The 23,753-nt window shown below is 49.1% G+C and overlaps 3 protein-coding genes across 11 annotated transcripts; 2 read left to right on the forward strand and 1 right to left on the reverse strand.

Moving 5' to 3' along the window:
* Positions 1-1,958: 1,958 nt before the first annotated feature.
* Positions 1,959-5,571, forward strand: SRSF2 (serine and arginine rich splicing factor 2). 8 transcript variants are annotated; one of them, XR_003501173.3, is made up of 5 exons: positions 1,959-2,119; positions 2,330-2,723; positions 3,106-3,845; positions 4,511-4,622; positions 5,138-5,571. XR_003501173.3 is itself a non-coding variant. In XM_027471435.3 (4 exons), exons 2-3 carry the CDS (start codon positions 2,362-2,364, stop codon positions 3,407-3,409), a joined length of 666 nt encoding a protein of 221 aa, XP_027327236.1. In that variant the 5' UTR covers positions 1,959-2,119; positions 2,330-2,361; the 3' UTR covers positions 3,410-3,416; positions 3,742-5,571. The 8 variants fall into 8 exon arrangements, 3 of the variants coding, with proteins under 3 accessions (XP_027327236.1, XP_027327237.1, XP_027327235.1); XR_003501171.3 differs by having other exon boundaries at positions 3,106-3,416; positions 3,742-3,845; positions 4,511-5,571; XR_003501172.3 differs by having other exon boundaries at positions 3,106-3,416.
* Positions 5,572-6,393: 822 nt separating this feature from the next.
* Positions 6,394-8,722, reverse strand: METTL23 (methyltransferase 23, arginine). 2 transcript variants are annotated; one of them, XM_027471431.3, is made up of 5 exons: positions 8,358-8,722; positions 8,180-8,284; positions 7,504-7,741; positions 7,078-7,162; positions 6,394-6,739 (listed from the first exon to the last, which is right to left on the reverse strand). In XM_027471431.3, the coding sequence occupies exons 1-5, from the start codon at positions 8,433-8,435 to the stop codon at positions 6,571-6,573; spliced, it is 675 nt and encodes a 224-aa protein (XP_027327232.1). In that variant the 5' UTR covers positions 8,436-8,722; the 3' UTR covers positions 6,394-6,570. The 2 variants fall into 2 exon arrangements, with proteins under 2 accessions (XP_027327232.1, XP_027327233.1); XM_027471432.3 differs by lacking the exon at positions 8,180-8,284.
* A 138-nt stretch (positions 8,723-8,860) lies between these two features.
* On the forward strand, positions 8,861-21,725 carry JMJD6 (jumonji domain containing 6, arginine demethylase and lysine hydroxylase). Its single transcript, XM_038165413.2, has 7 exons — positions 8,861-9,102; positions 10,321-10,709; positions 13,427-13,713; positions 15,004-15,139; positions 15,235-15,373; positions 16,047-16,174; positions 17,854-21,725. The coding sequence occupies exons 1-7, from the start codon at positions 8,974-8,976 to the stop codon at positions 17,888-17,890; spliced, it is 1,245 nt and encodes a 414-aa protein (XP_038021341.1). The 5' UTR covers positions 8,861-8,973; the 3' UTR covers positions 17,891-21,725.
* The last annotated feature ends 2,028 nt before the right edge of the window (positions 21,726-23,753 follow it).

A 23,753-nucleotide genomic window follows, 5' to 3' on the forward strand; every position in this document is an offset into this window, starting at 1 on the left:
CACACACCTTCTATGGACCTAATTGTTGCTTTTTACTGTTAGAATCTTGTGTATGTTCTATCGAAACATAAGCCCCTCTTAACTGCCAGACAGAGAAAGGGATGGAAATCCAGAATTGGAGTAAATGGCAAATCACAAAATTTTACACCTGCTATCTACAGTAAAGGACTAAAACAAAATCCATACCTCAGCTACCGTGTTTAATATTATTTTTAAATTCTTGAGTTGTATTTTCTAAAAATATAAATTTTACCTTTTAAACAACTTTTACTTGAAAAAAGTCAATGGGACTATGCAGAAGTCGCTTTACAAAGATGAAATATCAAGGTGCTGTTTTTAATTCAGGTGAAGCTAACTTATTTTCCTACATTAAGTATGTACAGTTCAGTTGGATTTTTAAGATCCAGCATTTATGGTTAATTTAAGCTGTTAATAAAAAAATAAAAATAAATCCCATGTTTCCAATGTCTCTAGCCGCTGTGTTCCACTCACGCTGCTTTTTTCCCCTTGTACTAGCAAAAACATTCACCCAGCTACACGGAAAATTGAACTGGTATGCTGGCCACAGTAGGTTATACTGATTTGAACTTATTCTGAAACTCATTTCAAATCAATATAAGGGGAAAAGGAACAGAGGAAGCTCCCTGTGTCATTTTAAGGAAATCGTTGGAAAGATAGGATTTTGAAGGATTTCAGCAGATGAATCAGAAAATTTTGAATCAAAAGAATCTGAGCAGGGAAAGAACAATATAGCATAAAGCAATAAAGTATGTTTAAAAAGCTAGGTTATTTAAGTCCTTTGTAGCAAGAAACAAATCATTGCTTCTGGGTTTGTATCCATGTAATTTTATTTTGTGCTTCAGTGTAAAGAAAAAAAAATGTATTAAACACAATTACAGTAAGAATAAGGATTTTAATACTAAATCTGAAATTGCTTTCTCTTTTTTTTTTTTTTTTTTCTCTTTACTCATACCTATACTGTGGTTTTATTTCTATTAATAAGGGATTTCAGAACAGACGAGTAGAAAGATTCAGTGTTGTTTTAAGAAGTAGATATTGCAGTTTATGTTTGTGGCTTTTATTGAGTGCCTAAAGTGATGTAGAGAGTGACAACTTGGAGGGCTTTTATGACTTCTCTAGCAAAACCCAGGGCACTTGCTCGCCCTCCTTCCACAAGGGCAGATCTCCCTCGCTCCGCTTTCACCACGCACGTTGCCTGGGCACAAACTTTCAGCGTATCCGACGGCACCAGCAGCTTAAAGCTCCATAATTTCTCAGCTTTGATTCCCCCAGGCCTCAACACGCCGGGTGGAGACCGCTGTAGTGCCAGGAGTGTCCTCAGGCACCGAGGTGTGCCTGAGGTGTACCCACTCCCCTCCGCCAGCACCCCACTTCGTGCCCCCACCACAGCGTGGCTAGGAGCTCGAGCAAACCGGGGCGGCTTTAGGGGAAGGTTCCCCCGTTTTAGGGGAAGCCGAGGGCAGGACGAGGCGGCACGGAGCAGCGGGCAGCCCGCCGGGCCCAGCCGCAGCCCCGCACGCTGCCTCCCCCCTCACCTCCCCTCAGCGGCCGCCATTTTAAACCGTCATCTCCCCCCTCCCTCACGGGGGGCGCTTCCCTTCGTTCAGTTTATTTTTTATTATTTTGTTTTCCCACACGGTAGGGGTTGCCCACCCCTCTCCCTCCCACCCTTAGAATAGCCAACCCTCGGCTTATTTCCGATTTTGGGCCGTTTTCAGCACAAATCGTTCAAATTTTCCCCGCCTCCTCCCATTCTTTCCGGGTCACCCCACAGCAGCCTTCAACGGCCGCTTTAAAACGGCGGCGAGCCGGGCACTTCAACACTGAATTTCCACCTTCCGCCTCAGGGAAGGGCAGCTGATTAAAAAAAGAGAGAAAAAAATAGAAAAAATAGTTAAAAAAAAAAAAGTGTCGGGGAGAGGTGAATCCCCACCACCACCCCCCTGGTTCTCTTCCGGGGCGGCGGCGGCCATTTTGTGGCGTTAAGTAGGCGCGCGCGGGCGGCGCCCCGCTCATTTCCTCACAGCGGCGGGCGCGGGCGGTGGCTGCCGGCGCCTCGTCCCCGCTCCGGCCCTCGGCCGCCTCCCGGAGCCCCGAGGTGGGTGCCTGCCCCCTTCGTCTCCCCGTTGAGGAGCTCTTCTCTTTCCTTTCTCCGTGTTTTTTATTTTTTTTTTATTTCCCTCCCCCTCCCTCTATGTGCTGTGAGGCCGCTGTGAGGCCTCTCCCCCCCCTCTCGCGCCGGGCCGCGCCGCCTCCTGCCGGCTCCCCACACGCACACGCCGCTTTCCTTCGGGTTTCTTCTCCTCAGCCGCCGCTGCCCCTCGGGGGTCGTTGCCCGCCATGAGCTACGGGCGCCCCCCGCCGGACGTGGAGGGCATGACGTCCCTCAAGGTGGACAACCTGACCTACCGCACCTCCCCGGACACCCTCCGGAGGGTCTTCGAGAAATACGGCCGGGTCGGCGACGTCTACATCCCCCGGGACCGCTACACTAAGGAGAGCCGAGGCTTCGCCTTCGTCCGTTTCCACGACAAACGCGACGCCGAGGACGCCATGGACGCGATGGACGGGGCCGTGCTGGATGGCCGGGAGCTGCGGGTGCAGATGGCCCGCTACGGCCGGCCCCCCGACTCGCACCACAGCCGCCGGGGGCCGCCGCCACGCCGCTATGGGAGCAGCGGCTACGGCCGCCGCAGCCGCAGGTGAGCGCCTGGAAGGGTGGAAGGGACCGGCGGTGTTTCAGGAGCAAAGCAAGGAGCCCCGGCTGATACACGTGTGTGTGCGGTGGGGCTGCTTCGTTTTGTTTCCCTTCCCAAGTGAGTTTCGACCTGGGGAGGGAGCGAGGGGGTTGGCGCTGAGAGCACGTGGAGTTGTCTCGTGGAGTTGTCTGGGAGCGGGAGGGTTTTGCTACTAGATTTAGCCCCCGGCCACTCACTCTGAACAATGGCGCCCTCTTAACTCGCTTTCTCGCCCACGTGGGGCCCGTTTCGCCTGCCCTGTCCCGAAGTAGTCGCGGCAGACTGTTGCGCCGCCTGCGTTCAACTTTTAACGTTCTTTTTTTCCCCCTTTCTTGTTATGTTTTAGCCCTAGAAGACGCCGTCGCAGCCGATCTAGGAGCAGGAGCCGCTCTAGGTCCCGCAGTCGGTCTCGTTACAGTCGGTCCAAATCCCGCTCCCGCACACGCTCTCGGTCTCGCTCCACATCCAAGTCCAGATCTGCCAGGAGATCCAAGTCAAAGTCCTCATCTGTGTCCAGATCCCGGTCCAGATCAAGATCTAGGTCTAGATCTAGAAGCCCTCCACCTGCATCAAAGAGGGAATCCAACTCCAGATCCAGGTCTAAGAGCCCTCCCAAGTCTCCGGAAGAAGAAGGAGCTGTATCCTCCTAGGAAAATGGTAATGTACCTCGGGATCAGCACACCTTGCATGTTACTTTATTGTAGCACTTCAGTGGGGTGTTGGGTAGTTTTTAGCATTAATAGCCTGAACCAAGTGGATCCTAATGGGGCACGTTGTTAGCTTTTTTTCTTTCTTGAGCAGTGCTTTTTGGTTATTGGTTTAGGGAAATTAATACCAAAGGGCTTTCTACACAGAAAATTTTCATGTTTTGTTGAGAGATTAATGGCTTGATTTTAATAAAATATTGTATGAGACGCAACCTATGATGAAAATGACTATTTCTTACTGTATTTATCCAACATCTGCATTTTCCCCTTTAAAGCTGCGGTCTCCTGTTTGCTAAAAGAATATTGGCCAGTATTGCAGATTTTAACTGATTTGGCTGATCCTCCAGGGACCAGTTTCTGTGGGCGTGTGTTGGAGCAGGTTTGTCTTTAAATGTTAAAGATACACTATCCTTTTATAATGGAAGATCGGTTCAGTGGCCATTGTACTGACTGGAGGTAACTGTTCTAGAAAAGTGGCAAATTCATTGCAACGAGAAAACAACGGAAACTTAATTTTTCCTCAAGTGGACAACTTGAAGAGGCTTCTAAGGATACACACCGGGTGGGGAAAGGATAGTGTGTCTTTAACCCTTCAAACTGTTTGGTCCTATTTTTTAAAAGGAAAGGGCCTGAGCTAGCTCTGAAGTTAGATAATTGTAGCCAAAGTAGTGACACTTTGTTTTGAATGCTAATTAGAGTTTAGTTAAGTTTTTATCGAGCAGTATTAGATTTATAACTTTTATTTAACTTTTAATAATTTATCGTTAAACAGGCTGGTTTCAAGTTAATGGTGGCTCGACCTACAGCCTGATGCTTATTCTTCTTTGTAACTTAATGCTTCGGCAGAACCTTACGTTTGGCCTCTGAATTAAAGCAACACCCGGGGGGAGGTGGAACACTGTGGTAATTCCTAAAACTTTAAGAAATTAGGCAAAGCCAGTTGAAACACAACTAGAAATATACGTGAAGTCATCCACACAAGTGAAAAAAAAACAAACATACAAGGTTAGAAACCTAGCTGAACTCTTCTTTCTTCAAACCTAGATGCATCAGATAAATGAGAGCCTACCTAAAGGACGCCTTTGGGGGGAAAAGATCGCTTGAGTCTTCAGTCCATGGGAGAGACCCCTGGCCCGAGCAACCAGCTGTTGAAAAGGTTATTTTGTAACATTTTGTCTAACTTTTTACTTGTTTAAGTTGCGCCTCAAGTGGCAGATTTTACATTTTTATGTGCCATTTTGTTGCTGTTATTCAAATTTCTTGTAATTTAGTGAAGTGAACGACTACCGATTTCATTATTGGCTTGGATATTTGAGGTAAAACTTCATTTTTGTTTATATAGTGCTGACTTTTATTTGAAATTAAACTGATGGCAACTTGCTGCCTCAAGTTTCATACTGAGGAAATATGCAGCCGTTACATGCTGAGTAGCTAACTGTCAAAAAAAAAAAAGAAGGAAAGAAAGTATGCTCAATTTTGTCTTTATTACTTAAATAAAAATCTGCAAAACTACAATTTGAAATTTACTGTAAATGCTTTTTTACTTTGAATTCAAATAGTATCTTCAAATCCAAATTGGTAGAAATCTTTTCAGGTGACAGTTGATGTTTGAAAGGATTGTTTTATCAGACTCAATTCTAATCTCTTCTCTTATGTATTTTTGTGCACTAGGCGCAGTTGTGTAGCAGTTGAGTAATGCTGGTTAGCTGTTAAGGTGGCGTGTTGCAGTGCAGAGTGCTTGGCTGTTTCCTGTTTTCTCCTGATTGCTCCTGTGTAACGATGCCTTGTCGTGCAGAAACAAATGGCTGTCCAGTTAATTAAAATGCCTGACAACTGCACTTCCAGTCACCCGGGCCTTGCATAAAAATAACGGAGCATACAGTGAGCACATCTAGCTGATGGTATACACACCTTATTTTTTCCAGAATGGTAAATCTTGCCAACATGCATATATGAACTTGCATTTGAGAAATGTAATGTTAAGAAAGAAATGGTTCATTCCTCTGTAAGTACTGATTGGTGTATCTTTTGCTTAAGATATCCTGTACTATACCCACTGTCTCTGTAGTTAATATTAAACATTTTTCTGTGTTAACTTTTCTCAACGTAATGTCCGAGTCAGCTTATTTTTAGCTTGAAAAGATTTCTGCAATTATACTGTCAATGTTTAACTTCTATATAGTAACTGAATGCATTCTACTGCTTCTAAATTTTATCCACTGGGGTTGCTTTTAAGTTACTATGGGCAAACTTACTAGTATTGTGACTAACCCGAATGCTGTATGACTAGTGTTACACACCAGACGATAAACATGAACTCAGACAGGTCTGTTGGACATTGTTATGGAAGATACACACTGAGCAGTACTAATTGCATTTGCTGTGTGCTTGCCCTGCCTCAACAGGCTGCTGCTTGATGGTAGCTAATCTTACAGTGATGATTTTTTCTTCTTGATTTGGATACCAACTGAATTGTAATGTCAACTGTCACATGTCAAGGGTTATTGTAATGCCTTGTTAACTTTATGCATGTATGTTTTAACGGGAATGGGAAGATCTGAATACTTGCAATCTGGCTTGACTGAGGATTAAAAGTACTTTTCTACAAACTGAGGAGCTTGTGTGTTCCAGGACTGCGTGTCTAACAGCAGTCTACATAGTCACTTAAAAACAAAGGGACTGGCTTTTTGTATACAACCCTTCAGGAAAGAGCTTCAGTCCTGGGCAACCAATCCTAAGGGGATATTTTTTTATCTTGAAAGAGTGCGGTTAACCTTTCTTCATAGCTGAAGTTGTGAATTTAAGTTGGATCTTGTGGATTGTCAGGTTGTTAAGCTATGTTGTGTAGTGGCTTACATAATGGAATTGAGTCTTTTGAACTATTACATGGTCTTTGGGAAGGAGGACAAATTTCTCAAAAGCCATAGTTAAACAAATGAACAGCTTTATTTTTACAATGCATGTTTTAAGTACTGCTAAGGGGGGGGTCTGCTTCCCAAAAAAATACGCATGAGGTTTGCTGTAAATCAGACTGTTCTCTGCAGATCCATGCTAAAGTAAAAGTTAAATATCATCTTGTATTGGAACCAACAAGTGGAATAAACTTAAGTACCATCTGATCTTGCCAGTGAGATGATCATCATTTCAATTGTATGTCTGCCTGGTAGAGAAGAGCCGGCCAGGTGCTCTTTGTCTGCACCGAAGGAATGTAACGGAACGGGGGTGTTCTTCAGCTTCCACTTGTAGAGCAAAGCCTCAATAGACCAGTCAGCACTGAGGGGAGGGAACATGAATGCATGAAAACACAACCCGAGTGGGGAACTTGTGGGGAACTTCGGCAGGGATTAGAGGAGGCTGTCACCAAAGTTAAATGATGCCCCAACACTGAGTCTGTTTACTGTTCTCTATTCGACAATAAACTTGGGGTCAGCTGCTTTTCTCTGATGCTCCCAGGATTTATTTGGCTAATACCAACCCGATTCACAGTCTGAGAGCAGCTTAGCCTTTGGAATCAGTGCAGTTGTGCCTCTGAGAAGTTGGCATTCTCTGGTGATGTAAACGAGCTGAGGCAGGATTAAAGTTCTCAGTCCTACAGGTACAAAAATGCTTACCTTCGGACTTGGTAAGTAGTCCAGAACTGAGCTTGTGGATTCTTTTCCAGCAAGAAGTAAACTGTAGTTAAAATATCTTCGAAGTCTGCATAGTTGGGAGGAGATAAAGCAATCTTCATTAGTCTCCAGGTTCATAGAGTAGTTAAATGTCTGCTTCTATGAAACAGTGGTTGAAAATCAACGTAAAGTGCATCTGTAGGAGAAATTTGAGAAGGATGGTCTTAAGCAGTTAGCTAATTATTCCAATTTTCTGATAATTTATCTTCCAGCAGTATTTATGATAGTTTCATATTACTTACCCCAAGAATAATGAGTTCATTTACAGTATCCCTGTAAAAATCTGTCATTTGATTTTTTTTGACAGTGTTTGGAAAGAAGTCCTTGCAGTTTGTCCCAAACCAAAGCCACCTGAGAATGTCACCCTACCTTTTGGGTCAAAAAAGACATCAGACCCTAAAATAACATCTACGGGAGGCAGAGAGAGCAGCTGGGGAGACATCCTCCCCCAGGTGATGCCAAGGACGGGTACGTGGGGCAGGGCGTTCATCAGGCAGCTCCGCCGGCAGTTCTCCAGGCACTGGGGCAGCTCCTCGCTGTCCGACAGCAGCACCTCGGCCCCGCACTTGGCAGCCACTATTCCGGGGAGGCTCACGCCTGCTCCGAGCTGGAAGGAGAGGGAAAGGAGAGGGGTTCCGTGAGGGATTCTGTGAACGAGGGGGAATGTAGGAGGGGGAAGGGTGGTGGTGGCGGGGCACCCTGCTGCCCCACAGCCCCTCACACCCTGCGGCTCAGGGAAGATGCTCCCCTGGGAGAGAGAGAGCAGTTACCTGAGGGGTAACTGCTTGGGGGCTTGTCTGAGTAGCTGATTAACTTGATTAATTAATTAACCAATTAATTAATTAAGCAGTTGATCAATTAAGCAATTAATTAAGCAATTAATTGCAGAAGTGTGGCTCTAGGAGCTGCAGGAGGGCTGCCCTGCCCTGCCTGTGAAGCAAAGCATCGCACGAGGCCCATTTTTCAGCAATTCTCACGCATTTCACAGCCCACCCCTGGGGTGCTCAGAGCACCCTGTGCCCCCCCCGCTCTGTTCCCCCGTTACCTCCAGCACCCTGCGGCCGGGCAGCGCTCCCCGCCGGGACCAGACGAACTGTGCCAGCACGGCGGCGCAGGGCCAGACGTAGAGGCCGTAGCGGCGGTCGGGAACCTGCAACACGACCGCGCTGCAACCGGGACCCCCCCGAATCCCCCCCCCGCTCCCTTCCCCCCCCCCCCCGTACCTCGGGCACGCGCAGCGTCAGCGCCTCCCGCCGCCCGCCCCCCTCCTCCGCGAACCGGAACCGCCGCGGCTCCGCCATGGCCTCGCCCAATCGGCAGCCGCCACGTCACGGCAGCGGGAGCCGCTGGCCAATGAGAGCCTTGCCAGGTCGTTGCCTCACGCGGAGCGCCGCCGGGATGGCTTCGCCTCCGCGAAGCCCGGCGCTAGGCCGCAGTGTGGCCTCAGCCCGTACGGTCCCACCGAGCGGCCGGCTGGCCCCGGGAGGCTGAGGGGGAGGCGAGGGGAAGCGGGGCGGCGGGCGGCCCTCCCCGCTCGGGGCGCGCCCCGCCAGGCCACCTCCTCTCCTCTCCCCTCCCGCCCGCCGCCAGCACCGCCCTTCCCAAGATGGCCGCCGCGCCGCGCCTCTTTCCCCTCCTTCCCCCTCTCCGCCCAATCAGCGGGCGAGGCGTGGCGGAAGCCGGCGGCGGCGCTGGCCAATGGGAGCGCGGCGAGGGCGGGCTCTCGGCGGCGGCGGCCGGGGGGTGAAATTTCTGGAAGGTGCGGGCGGGGCCGGGCCGCGCGCACGGTGAGGGGGGGGGCGGAGGGGGGGGTCTCGGGGACCCCCTCAGGTGTCGGCCATGAACCACAAGAGCAAGAAGCGGATCCGCGAGGCGAAGCGCAGCGCCCGGCCCGAGCTGAAGGATTCGCTCGATTGGACCCGGCACAACTACTGCGAGACCTTCCCGCTCAGCCCCGCCGCCTGCAAGGTGAGGGGGGGCCTGAGGGGATCTGGGGGGGGTCCTGAGGGGATTTTTGGGGGAAACGGGGTCCTGAAGGGGGTGAGGGGGGTCCTGAGGGGATTGAGGGAGGTTCTGAGGGGAATGGGGGGCTGGGAGGGGGTCCTGAGGGGATTGGGGGGCTGTGAGGGGATTAGGGGGGGTGAACGGGGTCTGAAGGGGATGGGGGGGGGTCCTGAGGGGAATTCGGGGGCTGGAGGGGTCCTGAGGGTAATGGGGGGGTGGCTGAGGGGTATGGGGGGGTAGCTCTGAGGGGGATGTTGGGGTCCTGAGGGGAATGGGGGGGGCTGAGGGGGTTCTGAAGAGGGTGAGGGGGTCCTGAGGGGATTGGGGGGTGGGAGGCTGAAGGGAATAAGGGAGCTCTGAGGGGAAATAGGGGGGTGGGGGTGAAGGGGGCACTGAAAGGAGCGAGAGGGGGGTCCTGAGGGAAAAGGGGGAGGCTGATGGAGGGGGGGATAAGGGGACGTGAAAAAAGCGTGGAGGGGTCCTGAGGGGAATGGGAGCAAACCAGGGGGGTCCTGAGGGGAATGGGGGGAAGTGGGGGGGGTTCTTAAAGGGAAGTGGGGGGTTCTGAGGGGAAGGGGGGGGGTGAGGGAGTTCTGAAAGGAATTGGGGGGGGCTGAAGAGGGTGGGAGGAGGCTGAGGGGAACGGGGTGCTCGAGGGGAGTAGTGGGGCCCTGAAAGGAATTGGGGGTGGAGGGAAGGCTGAGGGGAAGCTGGGGGCTGGGGAATCATGGTGAGCCCAGGAGCTCCCTGTACCAGAGGCTGGAGCTGCCTCAGAGCTGCCCTTGGGATGTGCTGGCCGTGGAAGCTCGAGGGGGAGCACGTGTGCTCTGTCCTTCCCTAATTCCTCCCTCCTTTCTTCCCTCGGGGAGCAACGGGAGAGGGGGCGAGGAGGGAGCAGTGACCCCTGAAACAGGGTGAGGGTCTGTCAGCCCAGAGGGCGGGGAGTTACCGTGCTGGGGACTGGTGCCAAACGCTGCCTCAGCCCGCTGGTGTTACCGCTGGGCACGGAGAGCAGGGCTGCAGCCTTCAGGAGCTTAAAATAACGCACAGGCAGCTCGATGTCCTCGTGGTGCGTGGTACGGAGTGTGAGTGCCTCCGCGCCGATGCAGAGAGCGCAGCTCGGGGATGTTAAAGGCTGTCCCAACCTTCTGTATTCTCCGTGTTCCCCTCTCGGTTCCCCAGGATAACGTGGAGAGGGCAGATGCGCTCCAGTTAACGGTGGAAGAATTCGTGGAGCGTTACGAAAAGCCTTACAAGCCCGTAGTCCTGCTGAACGCTCAGGTGGGCTGGTCTGCCCAGGAGAAGTGGACTCTGGAACGGCTGAAACGCAAGTACAGGAACCAGAAGTTCAAATGCGGGGAGGACAACGACGGGTATTCTGTGAAGATGAAGATGAAATACTACATAGAGTACATGGAGACCACGCGCGACGACAGCCCGCTGTACATATTCGACAGCAGTTACGGAGAGCATCCCAAGCGCAGGAAACTCCTGGAGGACTACAAAGTGCCCAAGTTCTTCACTGATGACCTGTTCCAGTATGCGGGGGAGAAACGAAGGCCTCCGTACAGGTGTGTATGGTACAGACACCAACATACAAGTAGGTGTTTTCCCCATCATTAGTTATTCCCACATGGGTACCACTTTCTTTTGAATCAAGCAATCATAGTTTTATATCAGCTGTTCTGAAATGAGCACGTGCCTGGAACCCAGAAGAAAGGAAGAGCTGATTTGTATGTTGAGACTTCTGGCCCTGTCACCGGTGTAATTATTTTTTTTTTTAATTAGTTTACCTCACTTGTGTGATTTAAATAAATAGGGACATAGCTTCCTGAAACCTATGAAGATTCCTTTCTTGCTGCGTGTGACGTTGCCTTCTGGCCTTCGCATTTTCAAGTACCTCAGGGCTAGCTCCTGGGCCTTGCTGCAGTGGCTCAAGTGCAGTGTGGGAATTGGTTTAATTATGAGTCAGTCCTTTCAAGGTAAAGATCTTAAGCTAGATTAGTAAGTGTGGAGGCTGACTCTTAGCTCCCCTTCAGGGGATACAGGACAATATTTTCCCATCTCTTTTTGCATCTGGTTTGAAGACAATGGAGGTTGGCACTTCATTCCTGAAGCCAGGTGCAGCAAGCTGGTATTTTGGCTAGTAGATGCTCAAGTAATCGCCATTTGCATTAATGTAGTGCTTCATAGCATAGAATAAGCTGAACGTTCCCAAGTAATTAAAGCCTTTATAGCCACGTTATAATTGTCAGAGAAAGCCTTGCCCTTTGAATGACACGAGGCTCTGATGTGGATGGTTTTTTGTTCTTAAATATAATAGAACAAGTAATGAATAATAGTAGAAGTAATAGTTCAGTTGTGCTTTTCCAGGAATGAAGTGTGAAACCAGTTCTGTTTAAGAGCGGGTGTCTTTACAGAGTTGTAACCAAACCTTTTATCATGAGCTTAGGGCATCTGGTGCTGGGATCAGATGCGAAAGCAGGGCGGGTGTAGTCTCCAGCAGTAACTGAATGCTCTGACAGGACAGGGAATGGTTTGTCAGACCTAGAGATAAACCAGGTAACCTAGCTGTGACTCACACTGATATTTCTTACCCCATGTCCTCCCCACCTACAGGCACGTGCTGAGCTCATCGCTTGTGAGCTTAGCGTTTGTAATTCTTGCACCTTGCTCTGGAAAATGTAAGTTTGGTCTCACTTTTTTGAGACAAGTGATGCAGTAGAGCACACCTGATGCCTCCTGGGGGTAGAAGTTTTGTCTAGGTGCAGAAGTGGTTGAAGATTATTCAGTAGTTCAGTGCCACAAGGGAAAAATCAACCAGAAGTGATGCTTTCCAATCGTGTGATCAAGACATGCGCTCTACAGATTGACTTCTGGTCTGAGAGGTGTGGTAGTGTACAGGTCTTAAATAAGAACTCATGCCTTTTAGACCATCTTCACTGGAATTGTTCCTCCTTAAATAAGAGCAATAATTCCTGGAAGCTGTTCCCTGAAGTAGCTGTTTTGTTTCGGGGGATTTTTATGATGCTGCTGTCATTTGTTTTAAGTTGACATTACAGGCCTTGAAGTTTTTAATGGTAAATTTGGTGTGGCCAACTGGGTTATGTTCATCATAAACTAAATTCCTGCAGAAAGATGCCAGTAAGTGAGAGTGTTGCTAAGGAAGAATTTTAAAGCCTTCCCTGTGTAAATTCTGACAAGAGAAGTGACAAACGGCCTGGTTTTTATGGTACTTTCATGAAGCAGGAAGTACCCAGTGTGCTAACAAAACTTAGTCCTATAGTCGGTGCTAGCAAACAGTGTGTAGAGACCAGCTGAATTTCTACCTGGATTGGGAAAGGAGATGGAGTGTTCTGTGACTGGTGGTATTTTTTGAACGTTTGAGCTCCTCTTGCTCAGTATCAGTGCCCGTCAGCCACCCAGTGGAGGGGTCTTAGTGGAAGAAGACTCAGATCCATGGTTTTGTAGTTTCTCCCCTCTAAACAGCTACTGCCATTTCTTCCTCCTGCTGGGTGGTAATAAATCACCTGGCTTACCCTGGTTTATCTGGTATAGTAGGTCTTACTGTTTTGTTACGCAGCGATTGGAGGTGCTGCTGCTGTTAAATATCTGTAGCAGCTAAACTTCATCCTAGAGAGAAACAGGCTTTGCAAATTGGGAATGAGAATATACACACCAAATCCCGAATTGCCACAAAAGAATAAGCCCCAGTGAGTTAAATATAGGAATAAAAAGCCTTTTGTACATGAACAGAAGGCACAGAGGCAGGCCTGGGTTGCATAACTTCACTCTCCTCTTTATTTGTGTCGCTTTTTGTTTGTTCCTCATTGTTCTGTAGTTCTGGTTCTATTTATGAGTAGCAAATTTTAGAAAAACAGAGGCTTAGGAGCATCCTCCTGCATAGCAAGAACCCTGATGCGGGCCGTTGTGACTTAATCACATTCATAAACATTGCTGCAAAAACATGAAGGCTTAAACCTTGAGGCCAGTGTGTATTTTCTTGAAGAACTGCTTACGTTTCATAGCTGTATTTTGTGTTACAAAGCTATCTACTGTCTTGGCCTAGAGATCTTCCTGTCCTGATTAATTTTAGTTCTTAGCTTAAACCCGTGTCATATCATTTGCTGTAGCCTGAGCCTAACAATCTCAAGAAGGTAAATGAAGAAAGCAATCAAAGTAACTGATATGAGAACTTAACAGCTGTAAATGCCTGTCGAAATGTGAGGAAAAGAGAAGGCAGCAGCTTGCTTTCTGCCTAAAGGATTTTTTCTTCCTCTCCGTGCAGGTGGTTTGTGATGGGCCCGCCTCGGTCCGGCACAGGAATTCACATCGACCCCTTGGGAACTAGCGCGTGGAATGCCTTAGTCCAGGGACACAAGCGTTGGTGCCTGTTCCCCACCAGCACCCCCAGAGAGCTGATCAAAGTGACGCGAGAGGAGGGAGGGAACCAGCAGGATGAAGCTATCACGTGGTTCAACGTCATCTATCCCAGGACGCAGCTCCCCACCTGGCCCCCTGAGTTCAAACCCTTGGAAATCTTACAGAAACCAGGCGAGACGGTCTTTGTACCAGGTACGTACAGTATCTCTGGTAGGTGAATCTGGCAGAGAAAAACGTGTTTTTAACATGTATAATAGAGATAAAGAGAATATTTCAGATTATTTTGTGGCTCATCTCTTAGGAAAGAGAGGACTATATATTGTGAGGCCCTCTTTGAGACTGTTCAGTGGTTTTCTGAATGTCTTGACATATAAATGGCCTATAGCATAGGATTGCGTGTGGTACAGATGGCAAACCAAATGGGAATCGAGTTGCAGAGTCATAGGAATGTGATCCCGAACTAAATTACATAAATAAGAAGAGATCGAAGCATAAAAGAATAGAGCTGTTTGAGTATTAGTAACGCTCAGACAAAAAATATTTGAGTTTATACACACTGTACCAAATTCATTAGTGAATTTTGTAGCCTGGGTAGGCTGACTGCATATGTGTTTTTCTTGGCTGTGGGAAAAGAACTTGGAGTCACTGACGCATTCCGCCCACTTCTCTGTGGTTATGCTTAATCTGGTGTTTGAAATCAAAAGCTAAAGAAAGATCTGATAAGGATGCTGTTCCTGGAGGGTGGCTGTGCAGTGTGTCCCCACTAACTGGGAGGTGAGGTGGCTAGTGGATAGAGTGGGTGAGTTCAGCGCCTAGCTTCCAACCCCTAAATCTTGCATTGTTTCTGTGCAACATGCCACATAGCATCTATCCGCCCTGCTCAGCTCTAATAGCTGACTTCATGTTTGAAGGGTGCCTTGTGATTGTCTTGGCACTTATTAGCGACTCCTCGGTGTACCTTCTGTTAGGATTTTGTAGCTGTCGGTTTCCATTAAACCATAGTCTTTTTATGAGGTTATAAGTGGGGTGTAGGAACATTGCTGCCTATTTTTATTCTGTGTGGGGAACCAATTTGCATCTATTTTTAAATGAAAGGTTGGTCTGTGATCATAAGAACCTTACTAATTCAGTGTGGAAAGTGTTCTCTAGCTTAACAGAGAGGATCTCTGTGCTGTCTGGGTTACAATGGCTCTTGCTATTAAATACACTGTCAGCAGCCAGTGTGTTGCTGTCGAGCCAGATCTTAAGTACTGTTCACGATCTGCATGACTTGCTCAGAGCATTGTGCAGCCTTCTATAATAAGAACCTGCAGAGGATTGGAATGAATCCTGAAATAAGACTGAGGACAGAAGACCCTGTGGCAAACTCACCTGGGCTCAGGAGATGAGGTCTAATTTCCTGTGGGGCAAAAGATGAGTGGCTGTTCTCCAGCGTGCTTTCTGCTGCGTAGCCAGAAGTGGTCACTGGTTTTGTGTTTACAGGGGGCTGGTGGCACGTGGTTCTCAATCTCGACACGACGATTGCCATCACGCAGAACTTTGCCAGCTGCACCAACTTCCCCGTGGTGTGGCACAAGACAGTAAGAGGGAGACCCAAGCTGTCACGGAAGTGGTACAGGTAAGAGAGTTAGTAACTCTTTTTGTGTTCTCTAAAACAGAGAAGCAAAACTGTTACTGTTCAAGGGTTAATGCTGATGTTTGAACTGTGTTTAGGATCTTAAAGCAGGAGCACCCTGACTTGGCAGCCTTGGCTGATTCGGTTGATCTCCAGGAATCTACTGGTATTGCTTCTGACAGCTCTAGTGATTCGTCCAGTTCCTCAAGTTCTAGCTCCTCCGACTCTGATTCAGAGGTAATGGGTTTGATTTTTTTTTTTTTAACTATAGTAGGTAATCCGTATTCTGCAGTTGGTTATTTACGTACCTGATGGTGTGTTATCTTGAATCATAACCCACATCCTAAGATTCACATCTTATGGAAGAATTTTTTAGAAAGCAACTAAAAAAACTGTGGAAGAATCTGTGCTCCCAGCAGGTTCTGTCTGCTGAAGCCCATCCTTGTGTTGGGAAATTAACTTGGCTTCTTTGATTTGTGCTTCTCTAATATATAAATCTGTCACATATTTTGCTAAGCCATGCTTGTATAAAATGGCAGCAAACTGGATGCCTTTCAAATGGGAAGGGGGATTGAGGTCCAGAACAGAGACTATCGGTTAGTCTCTTCACTGTAGTGGCATAAACTTGTCGGAAAGTGCTGAATCTGTTCTTAGATGATTAGATCCTTCTAGGAGCCAAACTGAATGCATCAGTCTTGCCACCAAGCTGCATTAGCCAACGACCAAATCTAAGAATGTGCCAGTTTCTGGGTTTTGATCACTAAATTTAAAATTGATTTCATGTGTTTAATCTAGGCTGGTCTTTGAATATTCATTATTCTGGGTTGCTGAGACAGCTCTTGTGCTGAATTCTGTAGCACAAACGTTTTACCAAGTTTTTCTGAATTCTGGTCATCTCTTCGTATTTCAGTGTGACTCTGGCTCTGAGACAGAGGGCATGATGCACCGGAGGAAAAAGAGGCGAACATGCAGTATGATGGGTAACGGTGACACGACTTCCCAAGACGACTGTGTCAGCAAAGAGCGCAGCTCCTCCAGGTGACCCGATGGCAACTGTTTTTCTTTTAAACAAGCAAAAGACAATGCAGGGCAGAGCTGTCAGTAGGATAGGACAAGTCCTGAGCTGAGTAGAGGGGTGGAGAGCAAGGGGATCCTTAGGGGGTGTGACACTGTTGGCTAGGGGTGATACCCTCCTTCCATGAAGTTGCTCCAAACTGAAAACTAAGATTCTTGGTGTTTTTAAAAAGAAAATGAATTTTCTACATTATTTAATAAACAGTTTTATTACTTTTTCTAGTTGTCTTTTTAATAGAGAAAGCATATTTTTTAATCAGAGAGGTGGGGTATTTTAATTGGCAGCACAAATAACGAGTTGGAGCACAAATAACGAATTGGAGCACAAATAACGAGTGAACAGTTATGGAATGGTCAGGCCAGACTCTGTTTCAGATGTCTTGCTGTCCAAACAGAAAACCTTCAAGTAGTTGCATGGTGTCTCTTGTTTTATTGTGGCCTGGATTACTTCAGTTTGGCGCACTCTTTCATCTGTTAAAGGCAGAATTCATCCAAAATCACAGATGTCTGTGTTTACCTGTTCAAAAAAAAAAAAAGAGCAGGCTTCTCATCAGTTCTCATCAGTCAAGATGGATGGAGGGAATACTAACACTGCAGAACCAAGAATAGATAATTGCTGGGGGGTGAAATTAATGAGGAAGTTCTGAGTTGTCAGGCTAAAAGCAGAGAAACAGTAGGAAACTGAGTATACTGCAGGGGAGAACAAACACAAAGTCTTTGCTAAATGAAGCGTTTTTCCTCATATAAGAGAAGCTTGCCAAAATTCTGAAGCAAACTAACTCCTGGTGGTTTGGGTAACCAGTGCTCCTGCAATAGCTGTCTGCCTGCACTAGGGTGCTGTCTAGTTCCTGAGCTGTTGGATTCTCCAGGTTTGGCACGGGTACAAGTGCTGTGGTGACTTAGTGCATGGTCTGCTAGAGAGGGTGTGCAAAAGTAATTTATCAGAGAAAGTCCAGATTCTCAGCCTTACACCCTACCTATTAGGCCAGGTACTGCCGAAAGACCTGGTTGCTCCTGTCCGTGTTGCCACTTCTCTGGCTGGGATATTTTGCTCTCTTCTTTTCAGGAGTTGCTCGTAGCTGGATACAATTGAGTTAAAGTGCAGAGCATCCTTAAACAGTTGGAGTGAGCTGTGCTGACTGCTTATTTTCCCCTTGAGGTTTTAATAATTTGTCACAGCGCTGTCAAATCCCATTTCAGCAGACAGTTGTGATTTCAGGCAGGGAACAAGCAGCAGGTGATAACAAATCATAATGCAGCCCCTGCTTTAAATAAAGCTGCAAAAGCAGACCATGCGTGCAGATCTGCTCTGCTGAAAGTCCTGTGTGTTCTTCTGTTCTTTGCCCTTCACATTTTGATTATCTTAAGTACTAAAAATTAGCACCTTGCCTAGAACCTCCTCTTTCCGGGTTTCATTCTTTCTGAATGTTGATTGTTCCTCTCTGTGAGGATGGGTGGGATTTCTGCTCCAGCTGTGTGACGGATCAGTTAACAGAAACAGTTTCAAGCACAAAATCTTACCTAGTCTGAACGATCATGGGGGAAGTAAAATCATACAATTAACCTGCATGCTGTGATCTTGCGCCCTGGTATGAGGGGAAATGCTATAGTTGATGACAGGCAGTTGTACCTTTTTTTGACAGGATTAGGGAATCTTGTGGAGGCCGCAGTTACCCCTGAGAGATAACAGCACCCGCCTAGAGGCAGCTGCCGATTGAAGCTCCGTTAGCAGCCAGCCAGCTCTGTTCTACCCCCCTCTGCTCCTGTTTCTCACGGTCCTTACGTTTGTTTGTCATTCTTCAGTCCAAACATCCATCCTCATTACGTGCTGTCGAAGGTTGGCTCCTTACTAACTGAAAGGGGAACTCCCCACCTCCATTATTGTGCAATGCTTTGTCCCCTCCGCGCCCCAAGTGAGTGCACTAAGAGCCCATCTTTGGGTAAGGACGCGCCGAGTATTTAATGGTTCACGTAACTGGCGAGGAAGACAACGGTCAGTTTTTAAAGAACTCTTTTTAAAACCAGCAGGTAAACCTAGAAACCTGCCTTGCTTTGACACTGTCATATGTTTACATGTTGTCCTGTACACTTGAGGAAAGGAACACCAGCCCTTCTGGCCCGTCTGAACGTCTGGCAGATCTCACACCAGAATTTCAGGAAAGGAAGGTGGTACGGATGCTCCAAATGCTGAAGCAACTTCTGTGGAGGTGGCCACCTACCTGAAGCATCTTTTGTGGTCCTTACCTCCAAATGTGCATCAAAGGTGTGACGCACTAACCAGCAGCAGGCGGTTTACTTCTGCTCTGTGTGGTAACAAAGATGCACTAGCACCTTGCGATAGGAAGCTCGATGGAGCAGGAGAATCCTGGAGTTTCTTGCACAGCAAAAACGAGGGAGAAAAGTCAGTGTTTGCAGGTAATTACACTCCTCTAGGTGCAGGTGTGTTGTTTAGCACTGGGTACCAACTGACAAAGTCAGGCTGACTCTTAAGTGGTAACAACAGTTGTTGGGCTTTAAATACCAAACAATTTCAAGGCCGTGGGCTTGTTCAGGCCAGTGCAGTTCACAAACAGAAACGGCTTTTCTTTGAGGCTATGGGTTCAGAAATCTCCAGACCCTGCAGTGCCAATTTTAAAGGACTGGGAGGGGGGACGTTGTTTTACGCTTTTTAAAAAAAAAAATGCAATGTGATGCTTAAGTCTGTGTTAGGTGCATTTCTGTTATGCCAGGTGAAGCGCTCATCCCCAAGGGATCTGTTGGAGCTGCTTTCTTTTGCAGGGGCTTGTGCTGGTAGTGTCAGCAGCGAGGTCTGTCTTGCCAGAGGTATGCTGCAAGGAGGTGAGGAGGTGATCCTTCTTGATCTGAGCAGCGCAGCCAGAAGCCAGCTGTTGTTTGGGATGCTTCCTTGGGTGCTCTCCTGAGACCCAGGAGGTGGGATTGGAGCTCACATCAGCCGTCCTTCTTTAGGAAGCAGAAACGGTCACATTTACTAATCATGAAGGCCCAGGCACTGGTACCTGGATTAAGAAGCAGATTGGCAGTCTTTAATTATGACTTTCTTACACACGTTGGGTTTGATGGAAGTCAGAACATTGCTTGTCTGTTCTGTTGGGGTGTTTGTTTTGTTTTCAAGCCTGTCTCTTCCTATTTAAATGCTCTCTCCTTTCTTGGAGACTGGGCCATATCCTGTTGTACGAGGGAATCCTAACTCCATTCATCAGGATCTCTGTTTCTGAAACTTCTGTACCAGTCAGTTATGTCGGAGCAGTGTGATGAAAAAACAGAGGGAGTGAAGGTTTAGTGGTGCATTCCTTAGCTGTCCTGACTCCTGAATTTCCTGTGATAGCCAGACATACGTGAGCATGCTCGCTCCATACAGTGTTGCAGATTCTTCCAGGAAACTACTTCCCAAACATTTAGCATTTCTGGCCAAGGTTGCCTTTTTTTTTTTCCTGCCCAGCTGAACAGCCTGGGAGCCTGCACAACCCATTTAGTCCTTCCTAGACAGAACAGGCTTCAGCTGCTACCTTTTGGAAGAACATAGTGGCCTCAGGAGGCGAAGGCTCAGCACTCAGCTCTGTCCTGGTGAGGTGAGCCCTTATTAAACAACCACCTGCTGTTTGAGCAAGGCTGCCTGCCCTCCTTGGTGGCTTGATGGTTAGTACGTATGGAAGATGGCTCATGCAGTAGCTTGCTGCTGTTTGGCTGCATGGTTCAGCTTTGGGTTCAGCTTTGCAAAAACCTGAAGCATGCTTGGAAGGCTGATCACTGCGCCTGGAATCCCATGCCTCTTCCCCCCAGAAGCACAGCGGGAAGATGAGGGGGAGCGCAGAGTGTTCCTCTGTGCCTGTGAGCTCATCGTGGTGTGGAATAAAACCATTTCAGTTCACAGCCTGTGTAAACGTGATGTCCCTCACAAGGAAATGTGTTTGAAACGGGCCGCAGGCATCAGGATACCAGCAACACCGTGCTGACTGCTCCATGAGGCGCTCTGTGATACGACACGAGGCTGTGTGTGCCTAGGCAGCAAGGGAATTGCAGCTCCTGGGGCCTCTGGGTCTTCCTCTTAAAGGTTCTTGCCTCGACCAGACCAATGAGCCTCTCTTTGTCTCTGTAGACAGGAAAACACCTACCTCACAGGGGTGTTGTGAGGCTGAAATGTACTAACTGTAACCTGCTTTGACATCCTCCTCCCACAAGAAGTGTTCCAGAAATACCGAGCAAGCCGAGACTCCCTAACCTGGCGTTAGCTTTTCCTAGCAGAAAACATCAGGGATGTTGTTCAGCAGTTTTGGCCCTGGGGTGTTCTCTGGTGGCCCTTCCAGAATTGCTCTGTGGTACGTCAGCTGGGGCAGAATGAGGCTTTTTGTCTCACTGGGGTTTAACTGGTGGTGTTTCATGGCCTGCTCTAACCAGATCAGGATTTCTTTTAAGTCGGGCTGGGTACGTTATTCCTAGCAGGGAGTTAGCCTTGCAGGAAGGTGGGGGTGCTTCCAGGCCCTCTTCCCAAGCCACGTGTGTTGGGCACGGAGTTAAAATCAGCTCCCCTGTGCCTACATCTACATCCCTGCTTGTGGGAGGCTGACCGTGGAGAGTGAGTTTTGTGCTCTCACCTCTCCGTGCTGTGCTTCCCATGGCTCTGATGCCTCAACGCCAGTGTCTGTGTATTGTGGAGCCCCTGCATGTAGCAGGCTGCTGCGGGCTGTGCCCAGGCCCAGCGAGCCCCTCGGAGCCCCTCATTTCCCTGAGCCCCAGAGCAGCACCAGCAGGGGCTGTCAGCCTCCCCTGGGGGCTGCCTTGCTGCCCAGCCTGAGAGAGCCACGTGCTGGTTTGTTCCATGGGCTTCTTCTCCAGGCTGTGTTGGTGCCAGTGTTCTGACTGCCCTCACAAAATCTAAGGGCTTTGTGAGCTCTGGTCACCAACGCGGGCTCGTCTGCTCCGATATTTCAGGAGGAAATTAACTCATAGCCCCACGGAGCTGTTGATGTGAGCATGCACACTGAACCCAGCGCATGCTCTCTGCACAAGCGCTCTGGGAGCAGGCGATGCCGAGGAGGCGCTGCCCTGCCTGGGCACTGCCCTCCCTTCCTCCCCTTCCTCCCCTTCCTCCCCTTCCCAGTGAGCTCAAGCTGGCTCCAGTTCGTCTCCTCAGCTCCACTCAGCCTCCCAGCACGCCTAGAAGGAAGACAGCGACCTCTTTCATAGCTAACCCAGACCCTTCTCCTCCCCGAATCCCCAGCCATCACGGGGCAGGAAGCGAGACTGTTGATTGAATCAGAGCTGAAATGCCTGAAATGTTGGGCTCATTGGAACAGCAAGGTTTTGGCATTCCCCTCATGAAGGGAAAGGAAAAAGTTTACCCGATTCCTTTGACAGTCACGCTGTCAGCCCCGAGCCCTGCCACTGCCATTAGCTGCTTTTATCACCCCGTCCAGCAGAGCTGGGATACTCTTGTCTTGTTTGGATGATTGTGGTTTTGCTTTTTATTTTAAATAAAATCAATTATTTTGCATTACCCTGCTTGCTGGTCACTTTTTCTTTTGCATGATGATCTGAAAGGACTACAGGCACCCGTGTCTCCTGCAGTAGGGTGGTGTACCTCGTCACTGAGCTCTGTTAAAAACAGGAGCCGTGGATAAACAGGAGTGTGGGACGCAGCCTGGAGGCTTTTGAAGTATTTATATATATATTGTGGATTGAAACACTGGAGAATTGTGTTGGCAACAGACAAGTTTGCTGATTTCCACATAAACCTCTGTCCTTCCCTCGCCAAACACCGCTGTAAGAACTCCTCTTGTTTATTGTTGGTTAAAAAATAAAGCTTTTTTTTTCTCCTTTCCAGCAGCTCTCCCCCGGTGCCCTGTTGGTACCCTCTGCTGGCTGCTGCCTCGCTCGGGGCAGCCGTGCTCAGGGACGAGCCTCTGTGCGGGCTCTCTGGGGGGGGGGACACAGCACTTAAAAGCCCCGATTCCAGCAAGCTGTGGTGGCTGAGAGCAGTGCAGAGCCACTGTAGAAATGTTCTTCTAACATCTCTCCTGCTTCTCTTCCCCAGGAGAGGTGACTTTGTGTGTTTAGCTTTAAAATAATCCCTTTGTTCTTCCTAATCTGCAGGTGCTGAGGGCACCTCCTTCAGCGCCACTGCGGCCTTGATTTGATTTTATTCCCCTGATTTACTTACCTGGCTTCCTTTTTGTGACAATTGCAAGCTAATATCTTATTTAAACAAGAGCAACAGCATGTGCGGAGCTTTTCCTTGCTCCTGGGGAGCCAACACAAGGTTATGAGTGGGGATGCGGAGAGCTGATAGCGCTGCGCCTCGCTGATGTCCTTGTGCCTTCCAGGTTGGTGTAAAAGCAAATCACTGCAGGATGACACTTCTAGCTGGGTGTTAGCCACAGCACCAAGTGACTGTGCAATTTGGGATGGTTTGGGATTAAACTAATGTGTTTGCAGAGCCTCCGCTGCTTTCCGAGCCGTGCAAAGGCTCCTCTGTGGGGCTGCCCCTCTGCTGCTGGCTTCTGCTTTCTGGTGCCACGGCAGAGAGGACGTGGGGAGCATGAGTGGGGCTTGCAGAAACAGTTCAGACAATGGGCCCGGTGTGTGCTCGTGCTGCATTGGGAGGGAAATGGGATCTGGGATGACTTGGGGGCACAGTCAGCTCCCTGGACGAGGCGCTGCACTGCTCGTGTGCTGGGGGGCAGAGCTGGCCGTGGCACAGCAGCCCTTGTGTTAGGGTGCTCTGCCAGTCAGCACCCATGGGACCCCCCCAGCCGCAGCCAGCTCCCTGCTGCAGAGCTGGGCTTCTCCCAAGAGAGGGCAGCCTGCCCGTTCGGCTTGGCTCCCACGCAGAGCATCACCACGAAGAGCATCACTCATGGGAGCCCCCCTGGCGCTCCCCCTGCTCCAAGCCGGCCCCGCAGCGCGTGGTGTAACAGCAGGAGCCGATCCCGTTCATCCCGCTGTTGGGATGCTGCACAACAGGAGCTGATCCCATTAATTCCCGTGTTGGGATACAGCACAGCGGGAGCTGATCCCGTTCATCCCGCTGTTGGGATGCTGCACGGCAGGAGCCGATCCCATTCACCCCCCTGTCGGGATGCAACCCCCTCTCCGTGGTCTTGCAGACCCTCTGGGTGACACCAAGCCTGGCTCCTGGGAACACAAAGGAGCTGCCGCCAGTTTCTGTGGGCCTCCCACCCTGCTGGACGTGCGGATTTCCCATCCCTGTGGCAGCTCAGAGGGACAGCAGCGTATTTTTATGAGTAAATTGATGGGGGAACCATATGGATACCCTCCGTCCCTGCCAGTGGGATCCTGGCTGCACTGGGGCAAGTTTTCTCTATCCCATTGCCTCTGGAACGCCACAGAGGGGACAAGAGGGCACCACACGGGGCACGCTGGGTCTGGGTTCTGCTCGGGGCATCATCCCTGTCAGATCCTACTCTGCAGGAGAGGAAATCCCTCCTTGTCTCCAGATCCGACTGCACACCCGCACAGGGGAGCAGGGAGCCAGTCCGAGAGCCTCGGTGCTGTGGGTTTTGTA

The sequence above is a fragment of the Anas platyrhynchos genome, chromosome 19 (genome assembly GCF_047663525.1).
Source record: "Anas platyrhynchos isolate ZD024472 breed Pekin duck chromosome 19, IASCAAS_PekinDuck_T2T, whole genome shotgun sequence".
NCBI lineage: Eukaryota > Metazoa > Chordata > Aves > Anseriformes > Anatidae > Anas > Anas platyrhynchos.